General features: G+C 40.2%; 1 protein-coding gene across 1 annotated transcript in view; it reads right to left on the minus strand.

Annotated features, from left to right (window-relative positions):
* LOC136366725 (transcription initiation factor TFIID subunit 4-like) overlaps window positions 1-19,012 on the minus strand; it is a 150,959-nt gene that overhangs the window by 42,509 nt on the left and 89,438 nt on the right. The window contains exon 14 of the mRNA XM_066328001.1: window positions 5,644-5,766. Within this exon, the coding sequence (XP_066184098.1) occupies window positions 5,644-5,766 (123 nt within the window). The remainder of the gene's footprint in view (window positions 1-5,643; window positions 5,767-19,012) is intronic.

Raw genomic sequence — 19,012 nt, forward strand, 5'->3', positions numbered from 1 at the left:
GAGCCAAGCACACAGTAGGAAGACCAAGCTGAGACTTGAGTTGTTGAACAAGTTGTTCCAAGGAGCTTTGGAAGTGGATGCCACAAAATAAACTTTGGTTCCGGAAAGGTGAGGCAACAGCCTAAAGATCTGCTCAGAGAACGGCAAAGCTGATCATCGCTGTTTTTCCCAAAATAAAGACTATTCCTTGGTTCTAGTTCTTCTGGGTCTGTCAGGAGCAGTTATATCTCATATATTGGCTGATTCATGACCTTCTAAAGTGGGTGATATGCACTGAGTAGAAACTTTGGACAGAAGCCAAGGCACAACCCTCCTGTAACAGAGACTTCTGCAGAACACACTACACATCTCTTACTGTTTAAAAGGGCAAGAAAGGAAGGAAACAAGGCCAGGTTTTCCAAGAGACAGCTTATGTCTAACCCATTCCAAAGAGAAAATTACCTATTATCCTGATTTCTTCTTAATATTGTTAAAATATTGACAATGGATTTGAGGAATAATTGCAGGTGTTGCTGAAAGGTCCATGGATAACACAAGCATGAAGTGAGAATGTCAGCTGAAATGGTAAAATTAATCATGTTCAGTACTGCATAACCAAAAAGAGACTGCAGTCAAAAGTACTTTTTTTTCCTAGTATAACACATACCCAAGTGCTTCCCACATAATCCTGAATCCATCCTTACATTTCCACTTAGAAATCAAGAGTTACTAAAAGTATAAACACCTAATAGACAGTAACATTAAGAAACTTCTCTATGTCTGCCTCTGGTACAACACAGATTTCCAAGTCTTAAATCAGAATCTTAATCATGTTTTGTACAAAACCTAAACATGGAAACAGCTTTAAAATACTCAAGTTATACCATCTGAAAGATTATTTTAATTAAAAAATGTGGTGCCTCGTACCCAAAATACATCTCACAATCACCTCAGTAATTAGCTTTTCTCTACACAAAACATCTCTCTTTTAACTGTTAGTTTTGGGACTTTCCAGGTCTGCAAGAACATTATCTTTCTTGACTAATATGATGGCTGGAATATACTGGATGAGAAAACACACAGAGTATCAGATCTCCCTTGAGCACTGGCCCAACATATGGTCCTGCACATTTTGAAAGACAGTGTTTGGGATAGTTTGGTGAATATTCTTAAGATGACTGCTCTTCTGCTGTGTGAGGAAGAGGACTTTTTCTTGTCCCTAAAATGACTGTCTTCAATAAGCGGTGATTCACTGAACTAGCCCTGAAGCTGCCTTTGGAAGCTCAGTATTCAAAAACCATCTGTGCCAGCAAGTACCAGGAGAGGGCTTTCACTTGATATTTAAACAAATTATACCCTCAGATATTTCAAACATATACCCTGTATTTACGTATTTTGGGATACTAGCCATAGGTCTTGATGAAAAGTCAAATTATTTTATTATTATTATTAAATACATAAAATACTTGTATTTAACCTCTGTACTTTAATTTCATAATAAGAAATGAGGGACTTGAAAATATGCAAATTCTGCATTCATGCCACCTTAGCAGTACTCAAATATTTAGTTTGTAAAGCTACCTGACCTAGTCTTGCAATGGCTAATCCTTTCTTTAAAGCTTTAACTCTACAATTACGTGAAAATATCTATTTCCTAAACAAACCAAAATTTTAATTCCAACTCTTAAAAGCCTTATAATTCAAGGAAAAATACTACTGAAAATGCGAACAGATTCAAAATCAAGTAAAAAGCAACTAAGGTAAACAAAAGCAATGCAAACCTTATATTTAATCTGACACTAGAGATGCTTAGGGATGGCTAACTGAAGAGCTTCAGTGCTTGTTGTCCTGAATGTTGTAACCTGTTTGTATCACCCACTGCTGAGTGCCACAACAGCATCACAGGACCACAGCACAGACCAGACCTGGGCAGCACTGCTGCTAAACACAAAACATGGGTCAGGATCCTTAGATACCTAGCTTGATAATCACGAGCTAAATTCCAAAAAGCTGGGACTTTAAAAGATATTTTCCAATATTTTTTGTCTGGTATTACTAAAGAAATAGAAAGCCTCTAAAAAATTCCACAAACGCAGTATTTTCAACTCTGCCTGGCAGAGAAGCTGAATCCTTCCAAAGGTATCTTGCTTCTCTTTACCTCTTCTCCTTCACTCTTGATCTAAACCACATTATAATAATAAGCAGGCTGAATTACTGATGAGCTGCTGGCTGCTACAGAGGCAGCTGTGTTTCTAGCAGATCATCCCAAATATGAGCAGACACGAAAGGTACTAAAAAGGAAGCGAATGAAGTGCAAGTGATCTCACATTTGCTGTCTCTGTCTGGTTGTAAGTTCTTTTTCCAGTGTTCACTGGGCTCTAGGCCAAACTACTTCAACAAGCAAAGCAGGAACTATTCACTTTGTATTGTTGTTAGATCAGTCTTCCCATCTCATTGACTGGAGATGGGTCAGCCCAGGGTAGAAGGGCCAGGGCCAAGCAAAGGGAAGGGGCAGCAATGCAGGGATTGGGACAGGGGCAGCCACAGTGACATTAGCCCAGACCACTTTGTATTCGTGGTCTGAAACCAGTCACTCTCTTGGTAGCAGTGTTATTTGGGAACAACAAGCCCCTGCTCATCCACTGTTTCGTAAAATATTTTTCCCACGTTTTGGAAAGGAATTTTTTATATGGCTGCATATAGAAGCAAATTTTACAAAACCAAAAACATGTAAAAATAACCTCACTACAAAACTGCTGATTTTCCATGTCCTCAGGTTAAAAAAAATAAAAAAATTAGCTGTGCTAGTCCAGGAAAGACAATTGATGGGCCTGGTCTTGATAATTTATAATAATCCTGCCATCCAAAAAGAAAGGTCTATTTAGCTATGGCTTGAAAACAAGCAAAGAAGTCCAAATGAGGTCTGACAATGTGAGAGAAAGTTTAAAGAAAATACTCTCAAAAAAGTGCTGGTAGAAAATACTTACAGCTATTAACACAAGCTTTCCCACATTTCCAAAAGCTGTAGAAGTTTTCTATTTCTCTCTATGTAACAAACAGTACTTAAATACTAATCTTTTCCATCAACTTCTTGTCTTAAGTAGAAAATTCATCACTACTCCTAAATTAACCTCCTACTCAGATGAAAAGGGTATTATTAAAAAGATCCAATTTCCAAAAATAAATTGTTAGTATTTCTGTTAAACCAAGAAGCTGGACTGAAATCCAGCACCACTCCCTGAAAAATGACCAATGCAACTAAGTGTAAGTGTCAAATAAGAGTTAGTTCAGAAAAGGGAAAAAAAAAAAAAAAACAAGGAACATGCCAGGTTGGGATGATTTGTAAATGACATCTCTTTGGATCAGTCAACATGCAGGGTGCCAGCTAAAATAAAAGCAGACATGTAATCAAAAAAGATTAGTGAGGAGACTAGCAACGTCAATGCAAAAACTGGGTATTTTGACCAAAACCAAAAAGGGCAGGTCAAAAAAGCTCTGGCCAAGTCAGACCTTGCAAGCAGAGATTATCAGTAGCAAGGGCTTTAAGCAGCTTAGAAATTGCTGGGAGAAATCAGAGTGTCACAGACCATAGAGGAGGTTGGATATTTGAAGGTGAAATTGGACTAAGGGGGCACAGAACACAGAATCACAATGATGTTTATAACCTCCAGAAACCCAAAGAAGAGATATCAGACAGCCTTAGACAAATAATACAACATTCCAGTACCTTTTTACAGCGAAACATTTTGGAGGAGTTGAGTTTCTTTGTGCATAGCAGCCCTAATAAGCTCAGAAGAATACCAGAAAGGGAGTTTCTAGGAGCCAAGCTCTGACACAGCTTCTACAGACCTTAGGTCCTATTCCCTACAAAAGACATTGAATTGTGCGGATACAGTTTCCAAGACATTGAAATCAGCTTCCAGCCAGCCTGTCTATGAGCTGGCCAGGATGGTTAGAAGCTAGGAGGAGAGGGGTGGGAACAGTTCCATCTGAACTGGCACACAATTCACACGGCTCCAGGAAATCCATGGACCGGCAAAACCTTCAAGGAGAGTTTGCCAATTGAACAATATGGCTGTTCAGCAAAATTTGGGCTAGGAGAGCAGCAAAAGGAAGCAAAAATATCCAGAAGCCTTTGGAATTTGCCCCAGACCTTCATTTTTCCTTGAAGCACTGTAGCAAGAGAACAAGGAGCTTCTAGAGAGAGAGGGAAGCTATTCATCGTAATCAATTCAGATGTAGAGCTCTGATTAAAATGCTTCATTCATTGAAGGTGACCACAATTTTGTTCATCAAATCATTAATATTTACAAAATAATAATTTTTTAAAGGAACAATAGACAATAAAATTTTACTTCTATTCCTTAGGAGAAACTATTCCTTTGGCGAAGCGTTAAAATCTGAAAGGATCCACGTATTATTAGAAGGTTCAAATTATTTTTAAGTGAGGGAAAGCCAAAGCTATGGCCACTCAGTTGAGCTTCTAATGAAAGCTTCTTTGGGCCTGTTGCTGTGAGATTTGTTACACGTGCATGTGAAGGAGAATGGAATTCTTTACTGAATGGAAGATAAAGGAGGGAGACTGAAAGGAGGGGAATAACAGGACAACACAAAACCCAGGAAACTCCCTCAGTCTGAAACAAATTTTACCAGAAACGGGAGCACCTCCTACATATCTGAAGTCTTAAGTCAATTTTAGAGTATAAACAAGATTCACTTCTGTTGCTAGCTCAGCTAATTCCCTAGCACTAATCTTAGCACACAAAAAGAGAGAGAAGTCAGATAAAAGCTCTCCAAAATGGGAAACAAAAAGGCCTTTGGAAATGCCTGGCATTTAGACAGTCAAATGTCTGAGCCAAAACTGTTAGTTTAGTTATTCAAAACAAAATGTTTGCATTTTCCTCAGAACAGGCATGTAATAGGGAGAATTCCTCTGACTCCACTGCGTGGGCAGACTCAGCAGAACGAAAAGCAGCCCAAGTGTATCTGTACTGAACAACAGAGTGCTCCTCCTGAGCCACCCACAGCAGTGCCACCACATCACCCTGCTTCTCCACCTTGCTTAATATAGATCAGGCTTTTGACAATTTTACATTTATTGCATAGCACAACTATTTCTCCACTTAAAATAACAGGGGAATCACGCTAATGAATCCAATACTATTTCTAGAGCACAGTATTCTTATTAAAATTACAACTTAGCGTGATTATGAACTCATCTTTACAGTTGTGGGGGACACCTTGGCATTCTGGAAGAAGTTTTTACACACATTTATCACAAACCCACGCTGGTATTACTACAAGCTCTTGGTTCAAGCTGTAAGTAAGACTACAGTTATGGTTTTTCAGATACCTCTTCATTCCCTGCTCTTTTCGGGTTTTTTTTCAGATTATGCAGAGGAGAAAACAGATATAAAGGTAGTGACCAGTTTAGGACCTACACTTCACATTTAATCATTTAAAAAATATTCTTTAATTACCTGCTGAAAGTTCACACTTGAAAATACAACCAAAAGGAGATGCCGTTTTAACTGTGGCGAGATGAGCTGGAGCCCTGGTGTTGATGTGCACCTCCAAATGACCCAGGTCCCCGACAGCAGCAGCAGGAGCAGCCTGCTGTCCCTGCCAGGCTCTCAGGGGGTGACTCCCTGGGTACACACATACCTCTCCTCCCACGCTCAGCAGCCCAGGGGCGTCCAGCTTCCGTTTCTTGCGGGGCCCGATGGCCGCCAGCGCCGTGAGGTTGGCGTCCCTCTGCCTCATCTGGGCAAGCTCCTGCTGCTGCATCTGCCAGACAGGGAAACAACTGCTTTAGTTCTGATTCTGTTCCCAGAGCAAACAGTTACCTTCAGACCTGCAAGCACGAGGTACGAGTCACACATGAGCAATCCCTGAGAGCATTTTACTGCCCCCAGTACTATTTTAGCAGCCTGGCCACAGAGGAATAATGAAGACAATGAAGTTCTCATGACTTTTCACAGGACTTCTGCTTCCAAATATCTCAACAATTTCCAAAACCACAGTCCTTTTCATTAAAAACTGCCTTAGCAAGTACTAACTACTAACTACACATCTCCAGTTTAAGACTGATATGAAGAACATAAATACCATTTCAAATCTTTTAAAAACCTTGTTTTTTAATCTTCTATTTATTTTGAATATTTCAAACATACTTGCTTTTCTTTAAAAAAAATCTAAATTAATAGAATATCTCTATCTAAATGCTAGCCAAAGGTAATGCTGACACAAAACCTTTACAAACCAAACTTACAAGTGATTTCTGGGCTTAGGCTTTAGGTAAGAATACATTTAACTAGTTTGAAGCAGCTGCATTATGTAACAATATAGCACACTACAGAAAACAGGAGAAAATGCTCTGGCAATAAAGATTGCATACCATTATAAACTGTATAATTCAGAGTGTTAATGATAAGTGTAATTTTCTCAGGAACGCTAATATTTTAATAAATATTCTGATCAATACCACACAAAAACAATTGATGAGGCGACACAGTATATTATTTTAATTAGACAAAAGCATTCATAGCTCTTAGCAATAATTCTTACTAATATCAAAACTTTGGGTTTTCAGAATCTATCAATGAACTGTGAGGAGGTGTTTGCTTTCTAATCCCACTGATGTCACTCTTGTTCCCACTTCAGCAGCAGCTCACAGACCAACACCTCAAGAAATTCAGTGGTGGTAATAAAAACATTGTATGATACAGGCACAATTCTTCATCAAAATGAAACTGAACTGACAAGCAGAGATAGAAGTGTCTCAGCCATTACATACACATGATCTGCACATACAACCAATGTTAAAAGGAAAAGAGGTTTAAGCAAAAAAAAAAAAAGTGCCAGTGTGGAGTCTCTTCTCTCCATCCACCTCACGGCTCCTCTTTGGTGCAGCTCTCAGACTGATTTGTCTAGCAGTCGATACACTCCTGGCCAGCACTGCCTGACCAGCTTTGCTCACAGGCTCACCAGGGAGTGCTTCAGGCAGCAGTGCTGCTGCCAGGGCCCAGCAGAGGGGCAGGGACAGGGGAGGGGGACAGGGGAGGGTGGCAGGTGACCCGGAGAGCCCCGGGAGCGTGGCACCGAGGAGCCTGAGCCAGCAGCACCAGGGCCCAGGGCTGGGCACAGCACTCGGGTGTGGCCTCAGCAGTGCCCAGCACAGAGGGGCAGGCACTGCCCTGCTCCTGCTGCCCACACTGCTGCTGCTACAGCCCGGGTGCCATCAGCCTCCTGCCCCCCTGGGCACACCTGGGCTCACGCTCAGCCACTGCCAACCACCACCAGCACCTTCCCCATCTCTGTCCATGATGTGGACCAAGGGCAACCTCAGAAACCTCAGCACTGGGAATGTTCAGGCTGGAGAACAGAAGGTCACAGAAAGACCTCACTGTGGTTCTCCAGTGCCTGAAGGGAGCTGACAAGAAACACAGGGAAGGACTTCAGACAAGGGCATGGAGTGACAGAACATGAGGGAATGGCTTCAAACTGAAGTAGTATGGATTTGGATTAGATACAAGGAAAAATCCTTCCCTGGGAGGGTGCTGAGCTCCTGGCACAGGCTGCCCCACCCCTGGGAGTGTCCAAGGCTGGACAGGGCTTCGAGCAACCTGGGACAGTAGAAGGTGTCTCTGCTTGGCGAGGGGTGAACAAGGTGATCGCTAAGATCCCTTCCAAACCAAACCATTCTACATTTTCACATTCTTCAGAAAATTGAATTCAGCAGCCATTTCGAGTTTAAAACCCCATTTTTCACATTTTTATGCTATATACTTTGCAAGCGCAGTTACTATCATAACTTCAGTATAACATTATCTAGAAATACATATCTCATCTACAGGGTAAAAGAACTTCCTAAATACAAAAAAGAAACGTAGAAAGATATCTAAATAATAGTGCAAAGGTCTATACATACTTCTCTTTGCCAACTCATATTAGGTTTTTAGCTCAAATATCTTTGGCTCTCTTCCAGATTAAATGCCAGTTAGACAGAGCTGCCCGCTTACCCTTTCAAGGTAGATAGTAACAGTGGTGAGCTCTAATCATTTACAAAGGTCATGATCGGAAGCTAGCCCGTAAGCAGTCATTTAAAATTCGATTGATCCCTATTTGTAGTCAGGGAAAGAAAATGGACATTTCAGCTGTATTGTAATTATGAGGCTTCAAGGCAACTGTAAATAGATGTGCAAATCCAGATACTGGCAAATACCTTAGAGAAGGAATTATTACTACAGTATAACATATATCCAGGAAAGGTTGAAGATAAAACTGCATATAAAAAAAGATCAATCATCTTTTTGCTAATTTGCCTTGCTTGCCAGCCTACAAGGGTTATCACAATTATCAGAAGTCTGATGAATATTTAAGCAAGGGCCAACTGGCTTAGAGTGATCTCAGACGAAGTTGTCAAGCTTTGCAGAATAAGAAATTTTGCACTGGAGTAAGTATTCGTTTCCTGGGAGGTGCAGGTCAGAAATGCAGTTTGATAGATAACTGGTATCATGCAAAGGTTATATGAATATTGTATCAGTATCTTATCCAAAGTCACCATTTGCAAACCCACAGGAAGCTAATACCTGGCTCTCTCTGCTACCTGTACTACACTATACTGTGGCTGTTTCCACGTGGAATATCGCATGTAATTTCTCTTTTTTGAACACGTTGCCTTTTTTCTGAATATGTAAATTGTAAAGTTGCCTTGTTTTTTTGAACATGTAAATTGTAAAGCAAAACATGCGATTTCTCTGAATATCCTGTAGTGGGATAAACCTTGCCCTCACTTTGAAACCTGCAAACTGGTGCTGTTCTACCAAGAAAATATGGAATAGTTTCAAGAATCTGAAGAAAGGTTTGCACTCATCTATTCCTTAGGCTCTTTGTCCTTTCTTTTTACATCAGTGAGAAAAACTAAAAGATGGTTCTCGATATCATAATACTAATTTTGACAAATGCACAAGATTTCCCACTACCTATAACTCAATCACCCGACAGGACACCTGGCTCCACAGACAGAGCAAAGGAGCTGGGCTCTGTTCTACCCACAGTGGGTGAATACTGGTAAGACTTGGTTCTTCACCTCCCTGTGCCTCTCACCCCACATCACCCAGCCTCTCTGTGTCTGCTATAGGCTCTCCAGATGAGGATCCTCCTCCACTACGTGCCCCACTTATCATCAAGCCCCACTGGGCTGAATAGACTTTAATACAAATAAGGAATATGCTGCCAGGGAGAAAAGATCCAGACAAAAACACAATACAGTTTCTGATACTGGTTTAACAGCACACACTGTGGTAAACTACAGCAGGAAAGAATAACCTTATGCAACCTTCATGAATGCTGATCAAAAAATTTCTAATACATCAAACACATCATCAGTGAGATCACAGTATCCTGATGTTTTATAACATAGCAGCTTAAGTGCTGAAAATACTTGATAAATACTGTATTGCACAAATTCTCAACAATCCTTTACAAATTATCACTGGTGGATTTTTAGGTTTTCTTTAAAGCTCATCTGAAAGCAGAGAATCATAAAATTACATTTAAAAATAACCAGAAGAGTTATGATCCTGATACAGAGGCCTTCACCTTGCAGAGGTCAGTGTATTCCAGCTGACAGAGAGCATCTCTGCACACTGTTAACCATGAATCTGCTTACAAGAAAACATCTTTGCAGTTTATGGAGATACTTACTTGCAAGACATTTGGCCAGACCTTGTTTAACATCCCAGACCACCCTTTAACACCCCACCATTGCTGGTGGCTTCTTCATACCCCTGTTTCAACTTTATCTGTTTTCCAAGTCACATACTTCTGTTTTTGCAAAGCCTACATCAGATTGCCTGCACCAGTCTCTTTCCTACCCATCATCTGCCCTCTGTATTCTCAGCACTAAGAATAAAATCAATTGAATGTCACCATCTTCAGTGTTCTGAAATTACTCTTAGAAATACCTGTAAAACGAAAGCTACTTAAACATTTTACTTCACTTGATCAATTATATTTTCAAGTTAACAAAGCAGCCTGTTATTACATACAGTTTATCTTCTAACCATGCCAGTTACTAATTTCTGGATATTTAAACAAATGAAGCACCTGTTACTATCTGTACATCCTGATAAAATAATTTCCTGTTACTTAACATGATTTGCCAGAAATTAATCTAACTCGCTACCAACCAACAAGATGCAATCGTTTGATAGCTGCATTCATTCACACTCTCATTTTCATACTGGGCTGCTGATGCAGAATCTTTCTCTTACTTGCCTTTATCACAAATAATATGGATATACTTATCAATAGCATATTACAATTTCTGCCCTCTGGGAAGAAAGCAATGTTTCAATTCAGAACCACACTCATTAATAGCAATTAACTTTTTTGAAAGTAAAAACATTTATCTAAAACACAGACAAATATTCCAATATATTATACAAGAAAAATGCTTACAAATTAGATACTGTTCCTTGCTCCTTACCAAATCCAATGTATTTTTAACGTGCCATTTAGTTACTGAGAGGTCTCTCATTTGATGAAAAGTACACCATAAGAACAAGGCATTATTTTGAACAATGAAAATTTCTTGTGATAGTGGCATGGCATTAGAACACTACTTCACCACTTTAGTAAAGTGCAGCTAACCACAGTGCTAAAATTTTAGTTTGTTTTCTGTAGATCATTATTTGTTATGATACATTTAGGTATTTAAGAAAGAAGTGCCACAAGCCATATGCCACAAGGAAGACAGCCATATGTCTACGTGAAGTATCAACACTAGATCTTAAAAGCTAGGTTTAGTAATTTCCAAAAAACAAGAATGCACTTATTTGTCAGGCAAAAGCCAGGAAAACAGCAGTGAGCTTTGTCTAAAGCAGAGATGTAGATAAAATACAGGTATGAGCTGTGGCTGCTAAGGACTGAGAGAAATTCCCTTCCGTGTGATCAGAAAGCAAGAGGATGACTGGAAGTCTTAAAAATTCTAGTCTACATATAAATACCTTCAAAAATTAAAGGGAGAAGAGAGAGTGGGATCACATGAGAGAGAGAAAGGTCAAGGAGGTGTTTCTGTGCCTACAGGCAGAATTCAGGGATGTTTTTTGGCCTAGAAGGAAAATAACCCAGTGACAGAGACACAGAGATGATTGTGAAGATAAACAAGCAGAAAGAGCTTAAGGAAGTAGTCATGTATGTTTAAATACTACCAGTACAGGATTTGGGAAGGGAATAGAAGGAAGTTCTAAAAGTAAGTTTCTGTAAGTCACAGAGCCAACTCAGCCCACCAGGACCTACATTTTATGTATTTACTATTCTCAACTTAGCTCAGAACTACCACCTAAGAAGAAACAAGAGGAGGCTCCCAGCCCCACAGAAGCTATAAATATCAATGGCATTCATGGGTGAAGACAGACAGCAGTGAACCCTGAGCAGGAAGCTGGCAACGGCGGGTGCTAAATGGCAGAAATGTTTGATGAAAGCAAGATCATATAAACAATGATTTAAGCATTGATTTCTAGCCAATAGGCATCAATGGAGATCCCTCCTAATTCTGTTTGAGATGGATGGCTTAATTCCTGATAACAGGGTCATATGCTGAGGAAAAACTTGTCTTAATTGATGGTCCTGTAACATGTATCTATCAGTCTTGGACAGTGATTACACCCCCTGGAAAAACATCTTTTCTGCTGAGCACTGCCTGAAATGCGGAACCATTACACATGTCCTAAGATGCCCACAAACAGAAGGTGCAATTAAAAATGAAACTCATTAAAAATGCTTGCAGGAACCTCAAGAAGTGCAGGACAATGATCAAGAAGGATGGGTGCCTCTGTGAATTTCAGGGAGCCTTGGAAAGCAGCTCGTGTGTGCAGTGCTGTCCTCCAGCCCTGCTCAGGAGCTGAAATCTCTCAGGCTGAGCACAGCTCCAGTGCCTGGTAAGGAACTGCTCCAAGTCCTGCAGTGTACAACAGGCACTGCAAAAATCCCACGCCAGAGAGGTTTCAGCTGTGTAAAAGCAGGTCACACACCAAACACATCCTGTGAGACATTCACAGCTCTGACAAATTATATCCAGTTTTCTTCAGTGCAAAGCTGGATGCTGCTCCCGCACAAGTGTTCTCCCACAAGTCAGTCAAAGCTCCAGCTGTCCCCTGCAATGGCTGCACACCGATCTGGACTAGATCAAGATTATTCTTTACTGTGAAAGGTGTTTGTCTGTTGGGTTTTGGTGGAGGGAGTTTCCTTTTGTTTTTTCTTACCCACACACTTTTAACAGCGGTTGAAAATTATTGCATAGCATTAGGAAAAAAATCACCCTGGGCAAAGACCAAGCTGGGAAGGCTTCAGCCTCAAGATGACTGTTTCTTAAAATAATGAGCATCTGAACACAGTTCTGGAATCTTAGCTTGGACCAAAGCATCTTTCCTACAACACACATTTCTGTTTATTACATCTAATTTCGTTATGTTTTACAAGTTTACTCAAATTTTCCATTTAAATGTGCCCTATTACTTTCAAGATAATGTGTCAGACTCTGATACAGAAAATGCCAGGTGCATACTGCCTTTCAATTTTATTTTTCCCTGAAATAAGAAGCCTTAATTGTAATTTTCCCCAGTCTTAAATGGGGATTATTAAAAGAGGATTTTTAAAACAATTATCCTTATATCTACAATTTTATCCCCTTAACTACTCAAGACTACATATTGTCTGAACCAATTTTCATATATATATATTTTTATATATATATTATAGGCACAGGTTTAATTTTCTTGGAAGTATCCTAACAGCTGATTCATAATTTATAAAAAAATCAAAAACATGAAGAATTTGAGATTTGATTTTAAACTCTTGCAATTTTTTAACAGAGTGGGTTGCATTTTTTGATTTTCCAAATAGAATGCTCTATTATTTATTTATTAACTTAAACCTATTTATTTCTGCAACAGTCCAACCATTTATTAAGGTACATATTCCTATCTAGAGTAACACAGGGTATAATAAATACTTAAGGAAGATATCCCTCAAACACCTCTGAAAGAGTTCTACAGGAATGGATTACTTTTGTCTTTTTGGTAACTTTAATCATTACATCCCTTCACTCCTCAGAATCTGTTGTTTGATCTCCAGTACAATTTCTCTGCTTTTGGTTATCCTATTCCTCAAACAATTCATCTGCAGTAGCACCAGTTCCAGGCTGTCCTGTGCTAAGCTGAGACACATTTATAAATTAAACCTTTATATTTGTTAGGTCTTGTAGTGGTGTGTGGCAGATTTGCCAAGGCAAACGTGAGCAAAGCCCATTTGAGCAAAGGGCTTCTGAGGCACAGACAACTCTGGGTCAGCACCACCAGAGCTGGCAACTGACTGCAATGTCAGTAACTCACATGCAGTGAGATCAGAAAAAAAAATGAAAAAAATTCCCTAAGATTCCTTCTTTTGTTATTATCAGTGCTGATTTTATTTTGGAGTAATCAACTGTGGCCAATCACACATCTTCCCAAGCTGCTCCTCAGAGGACACCCGACAGGATCAGTATGAGTCAAAGGAGCTCAGGGGCGCTCAGTTCAGGAACATCCTCATTCCCAGGGCCTGCAGAGAAAAATGGGCTAAGGTATTTTCCCAGGCCCTTTGGTCATCTAAGTGGGGGTTTACTCCCCTCCCCAGATGTCTAGGATCTTCTCCTTTCCCCCTTCAGTAAGACACTGTGTGAGAACTCAAAGGAATGTTTTCATCAAGCTCAGGGAAATACAGAACACAGTGAAAGCTGCGTGGAGGTCAGTCAAGTCTAGAGCTACAGACTGAAGTAATAAGAGCAGGAAAACTGTTGAGCTGTGGCTTTGGGACAACTGACAGAAACACTGGCACATGGGAGGATACTTAACAAAGAGTTTGCTTTTTTAAAATCATGCACTGGAAAATATGAGTGCAAGCAGTAACTCCCAAGGCTGTGCTGCCCTCTGTAACACAGCGCTCAACGTTGGACTAGAGCACGAACCAACTGCTTTGCCTTTCACATGGTGAAATCCAATAAACCTTTCTGAAAAAACACCTTTAAAGACTCTTCCATTGTGTCTGAGCAATACCACAGCTGTTTGGATGGTGAGAACTGTCCATAGCTGCTGCAGCTTTGTGTTAGTGCTAGGGGAGTCTGATCAGGAGTTTTATCTGCACCCTCTTCTCTGTGCATCAGGAGTTTCAAGCAGAGCACGGCCTTTTGTTACTTTCATTTCTGTTCATCTCTGGCACACACTTGAAATCTAAATTAATTAAAAACCAGTACACCAGAACTGCACCAAAAAGATGGATGAAATTTTTAGCTTCCTGGCCTATCAGTGGAGCCAGCTGAAGGCTGAGGCATACAGAAGATCTCATCTTCCTGCAAGTGAAGAGTGTCAGTATTTCATACCGTAAAATCTCATGTCAGCCTGAAGCATTTTCCCCATTTTTTCCCAAATAAGTATTACTATTTTTTTGGTAAAATTTCTCTGGCTATATGCCATTAGCACAAAACTTCTGAATAGCAGAAATTTTAAGTGGATTTAAAATTGCAGTTAATCAGAAATTCTACTAAGAGGCTTTATTAACTAGATTATTCCAAAAGAAAATGCCCAGATTTTGATACCAGTCCTCTAGCATTCTTATGGGAAATCTGCATCTTCAAACTGCCAGCCTCATTTGAGGAAATGAGGCAAATGTAGCAATCTACTAAAAATCATTTGGCTGTAATAAGTAATTTTAATCAAATAGTTAGAGAGAATGGCATTGGAGTTAATGTCTGAAGCGTCATAAACAGATGGGAAATGTGCAGTGTAGCGACTGGTTGTGCACTTTTAACGCAATATCCTCTTCTGCAGCCTGGATTGTGGTTTGATCAAGTCTAAGTGACATGACAAAAACAAATTTAATTTATTCTGAAACTATATTCCACTAAAGAATACACCATACAGCAAGTATGCTACTCTGCTGGAAAGTGAGGTTTGAGGCACAGCAGAACACCGGGAACAAAAATAGCCACACGCCCACCACCTTCTTCCCCTTACGAGTTGTGGGGGTAGTGCTGGGGGTTCACTTGTAACATGGAACTTCCACTGGGGATGCAAAACAAGCTGGAATTTAAATAATCTACATCTTTTCTATTTTAGATTTAACTACAGCAAACCCGTTACTGCTCATTTGTGCTGCAGATCAAGGGAACAACGCACCACAGTGTGGGGACAAAATATTTCAAGCCATTTCTCAGACACTGACAAGTAGTAAATTAGGGAATCTTGTAAGTACAATACAGTAGTCATCCCCTTCTATTGATCACATATAATTTACATCTTACAAAGATGTGAAATCTTGCATTCTCACTCCACAAGGAAAATCTCAATGATTTATTCATTTCAAATAAAAAATAGAAGGTAGATGAGAAGAATTACTTCACAGGCTGTAGCTTTCTCAGGGCACTAGTGCTAGGCTCTTCTTTCGCACTGCCCGAAGGGCCTTTGTGTGCAAGTCCCTCTAATTAACAAGGTGAATCATGCAGCAGTTCCCTAATTAGTGAACATGACAAGCCAATGGAAACAAGCAGACAGACCTGGCGTACAGATATGGTCAACAAAAGGCACAGCAATACACCATTAAAAAATGCCTATTTCATGTAAATAAAATAGCAAGAGAACTAGCATAATACCTAATTTTCCTTTTCATGTTTTATGCTTATTCCTCATTTATTGCAGATATAAATAACGACACAATAAATCAAGGTTTCCAACTGCAAGTCACACCACCTCTCCAAAATCAAAGACTACTTATCCTACGTGAATAAGCATCTGCTTAAGGGGCATTATTTGTTTTCTCTCTTGTTTTTCTGCTTTAAAGAACTGCAGTTACATTAAGCTTAGGACTTTAAGAATCCCCTAATTAATTCTACTCAAAATTGTTCTTTCTTGAAATCCTTTTTCACCAATAGATGAAAGGAGTGCAATAGTTGCACTATTATTGCAGTATAAAAAATGCCTACATTCCAAACATGTCATAATTTCTACCTTTTGTATGAGAATAAATAATATAAGTGAATAATCAAAGAATCAGATTTGCATTAGAAAGGAAATGAGATGATCTAAAATGTACCTCCTTACCTTCCTCTTTTCAAATAAAATATTTTTAATCTTTCACTCTTCCTTCTGCTTTTCCTAAAAACACTCATCCCGTCTCTAAAACAAGAAGGTTAATTAATTTTCAATTTATTTTATATCGAACCTTTGATATAGATTTTTACAATCCTTCAACATATTACAAGTCTAAAATGTGTGTCACCACCAGCAGAATATAATTCTTCACAGAAAAACTCCACTATGTTTTTTGCACTCTATTCCTTGACATATTATCATAAGGAAGGAGAACTATAGATTATATCCTCATTACAGGCTCCTCTTTCTCACAGTCTTGGGGGAGAAAAATCCTGACTTTCCTCTTTGAATTTTAAGGGTAGAAGGGTAAAACTTCCTTATGTTCTAAAACTGATGCTCAAATTTAGAACTAATTAGTATTAGAAAATACTAATGTCTAAAAAACCCACATTTTTCTGACTAGTCCAGTGTTAAAAATATGGGAATTAAAATACTGTCCCCTGAGAAATAATTGTTCTACATGCCCTTAAAGGTTGTTTTTTGACTAGAAATTTGAAGAGTATTTAATGATGTTCCATTACAAAACCAATCAGCTGTTCCAAAGCAGTTTTAAATTCTCAATAAACACTCTCAGAGATCACAAGAACACTGAAATCACTGCTGTTTGCTGTGTTCATTTCCCCCTTCTTGTCTGTGTGCACTTCCCAACTTGTCTTGGATCCCACCCAGCACAACCCTGCCTAGGACAGCTCCAGACCCAGGCTGGAAGTATCCTCTTTTAACATCAAGGCACAATGGATAATCTGCTAACAACTGAACTCTGATCTGCCATATGCACGCAGGAAGGATTCAGCAAACAACCTGTCACAAATGCTTACTGTTCCACAGAGCAGCTTCCAGAGCACTGGGCTCTGCACAGCGGGCTGCACACCCAGCACATCCCCTGCACCATCCCCTGCACACCCAGCACATCCCCTGCACACCCAGCACATCCCCTGCACCATCCCCTGCACACCCTGCACCATCCCCTGCACCATCCCCTGCACACCCAGCACATCCCCTGCACCATCCCCTGCACACCCAGCACATCCCCTGCACCATCCCCTGCACACTCAGCACAACCCCTGCACACCCAGCACATCCCCTGCACACCCAGCACATCCCCTGCACACCCAGCACATCCCCTGCACCATCCCCTGCACACCCAGCACATCCCCTGCACACCCTGCACCATCCCCTGCACCATACCCTGCACACTCAGCACATCCCCTGCACCATCCCCTGCACACCCAGCACATCCCCTGCACACTCAGCACAACCCCTGCACACCCAGCACATCCCCTGCACACTCAGCACAACCCCTGCACACCCAGCACATCCCCTGCACCATCCCCTGCACACCCAGCACATCCCCTGCACACCCAGCACATCCCCTGCACACCCAGCACATCCCCTGCCCATCCCCTGCACACCCAGCACATCCCCTGCACACCCAGCACATCCCCTGCACACCCAGCACATCCCCTGCACACCCAGCACATCCCCTGCACACCCAGCACATCCCCTGCACACCCTGCACCATCCCCTGCACACCCAGCTGCAACCAAATGGCAACTATTGCACAGGCAGCACACACTGCAGCCCACTGCATTGAAAACCTCCACGTTCTTATCTGTATCTGAAATAATAAAAACAGGGGATGGGAAATAGACACTAAGCAGGCACACCCAGAAATCAGTGCAAAATCACAAAATTAGATTGATTCCAATTGGTTTTCAAATAAATTGCATCCATAAACACAGGTTACTTTGTATATACAATTGCAGAATTATTTTACATTTAAGCAAATTGTTAGGTGCAGCTGATAACAATAAATCCTGATTGTCCACAGGAGTTGTTATGATACCAGATTATATCTAATACCAAAGGGACAAATTCTGTTTCTTTTGACTGTTGCTACTGATTTCAATAGAGTTATTCCATAGTTACAGTGGTGTGGCAGGAGAACTCAATTACAACATTTAAATGTAAGAGACATATTTAAAAAGTGACAGGAGCAAAAATGCACTCAGAGGCACACAGGGCAAAAATAAAAATCTCCAACACAAAACAGTCAGATCATTCTCATACTTGCTACATAGCCTGCCACATGTCCTCAGCATTCCTGAATGTCCTGCTAAGGCAGACATTTCCTTCCCCATTGGATTTAGGACATTTGTTTTTCAAATTTCAGTACTTCCAGAAATTATTTCTCCACATAGCTAGATGGACAGATGAACATTTTTTTAACTGAGGAATTATTTTTAAAGCCTCAGTTAAAATGACCTGAGGATATTTATGAAATGTATTTTTGTGATTTTTTTTCTTTTGTGTAGCTGAGCCAACCACAGAAATCACCACATATTGCAATGTTAAGAGAAGCATCCATTGACAAATTTGAGAAACATATGCATTTTAGATAACATAACAATGTACAAGGTAATTAAATATTATAGTAGCTCTCCATCCAAATTATCAAATAAATAAGAGAACAGAACACTGTCCCATATTACTGAAACCCAGCACCTTGTGCTGAGCACCATGACTGCACACAAAACACACAGAAGTTTAGTTCAACAGTTAAGTATATTTTATCACTATGTAAATTACCAGATTAAACCTTGACAAAACTGGGATAAAAAAATGGTCTCAGGGAACTTTGCCAGTCTCTCATGGCCTCAAGTTACCCTTCTCCTCTGCTAAAATTCAGAGTATTCTTTGATTTCTGCACCCTAAAATAAGGTACAAGTTTTCAATCCAAGACCTAATTACAGAAGCTCATAGGGTAGGCTAATGGAGCTTCATATTCTTTAGGTGTTCCCATGCAACCTGAAGGTCTGTATCTCCCTTTCAGTCACCTAGATCAC

The sequence above is a fragment of the Sylvia atricapilla genome, chromosome 12, assembly GCF_009819655.1.
Source record: "Sylvia atricapilla isolate bSylAtr1 chromosome 12, bSylAtr1.pri, whole genome shotgun sequence".
Classification (NCBI taxonomy): Eukaryota; Metazoa; Chordata; class Aves; order Passeriformes; family Sylviidae; genus Sylvia; species Sylvia atricapilla.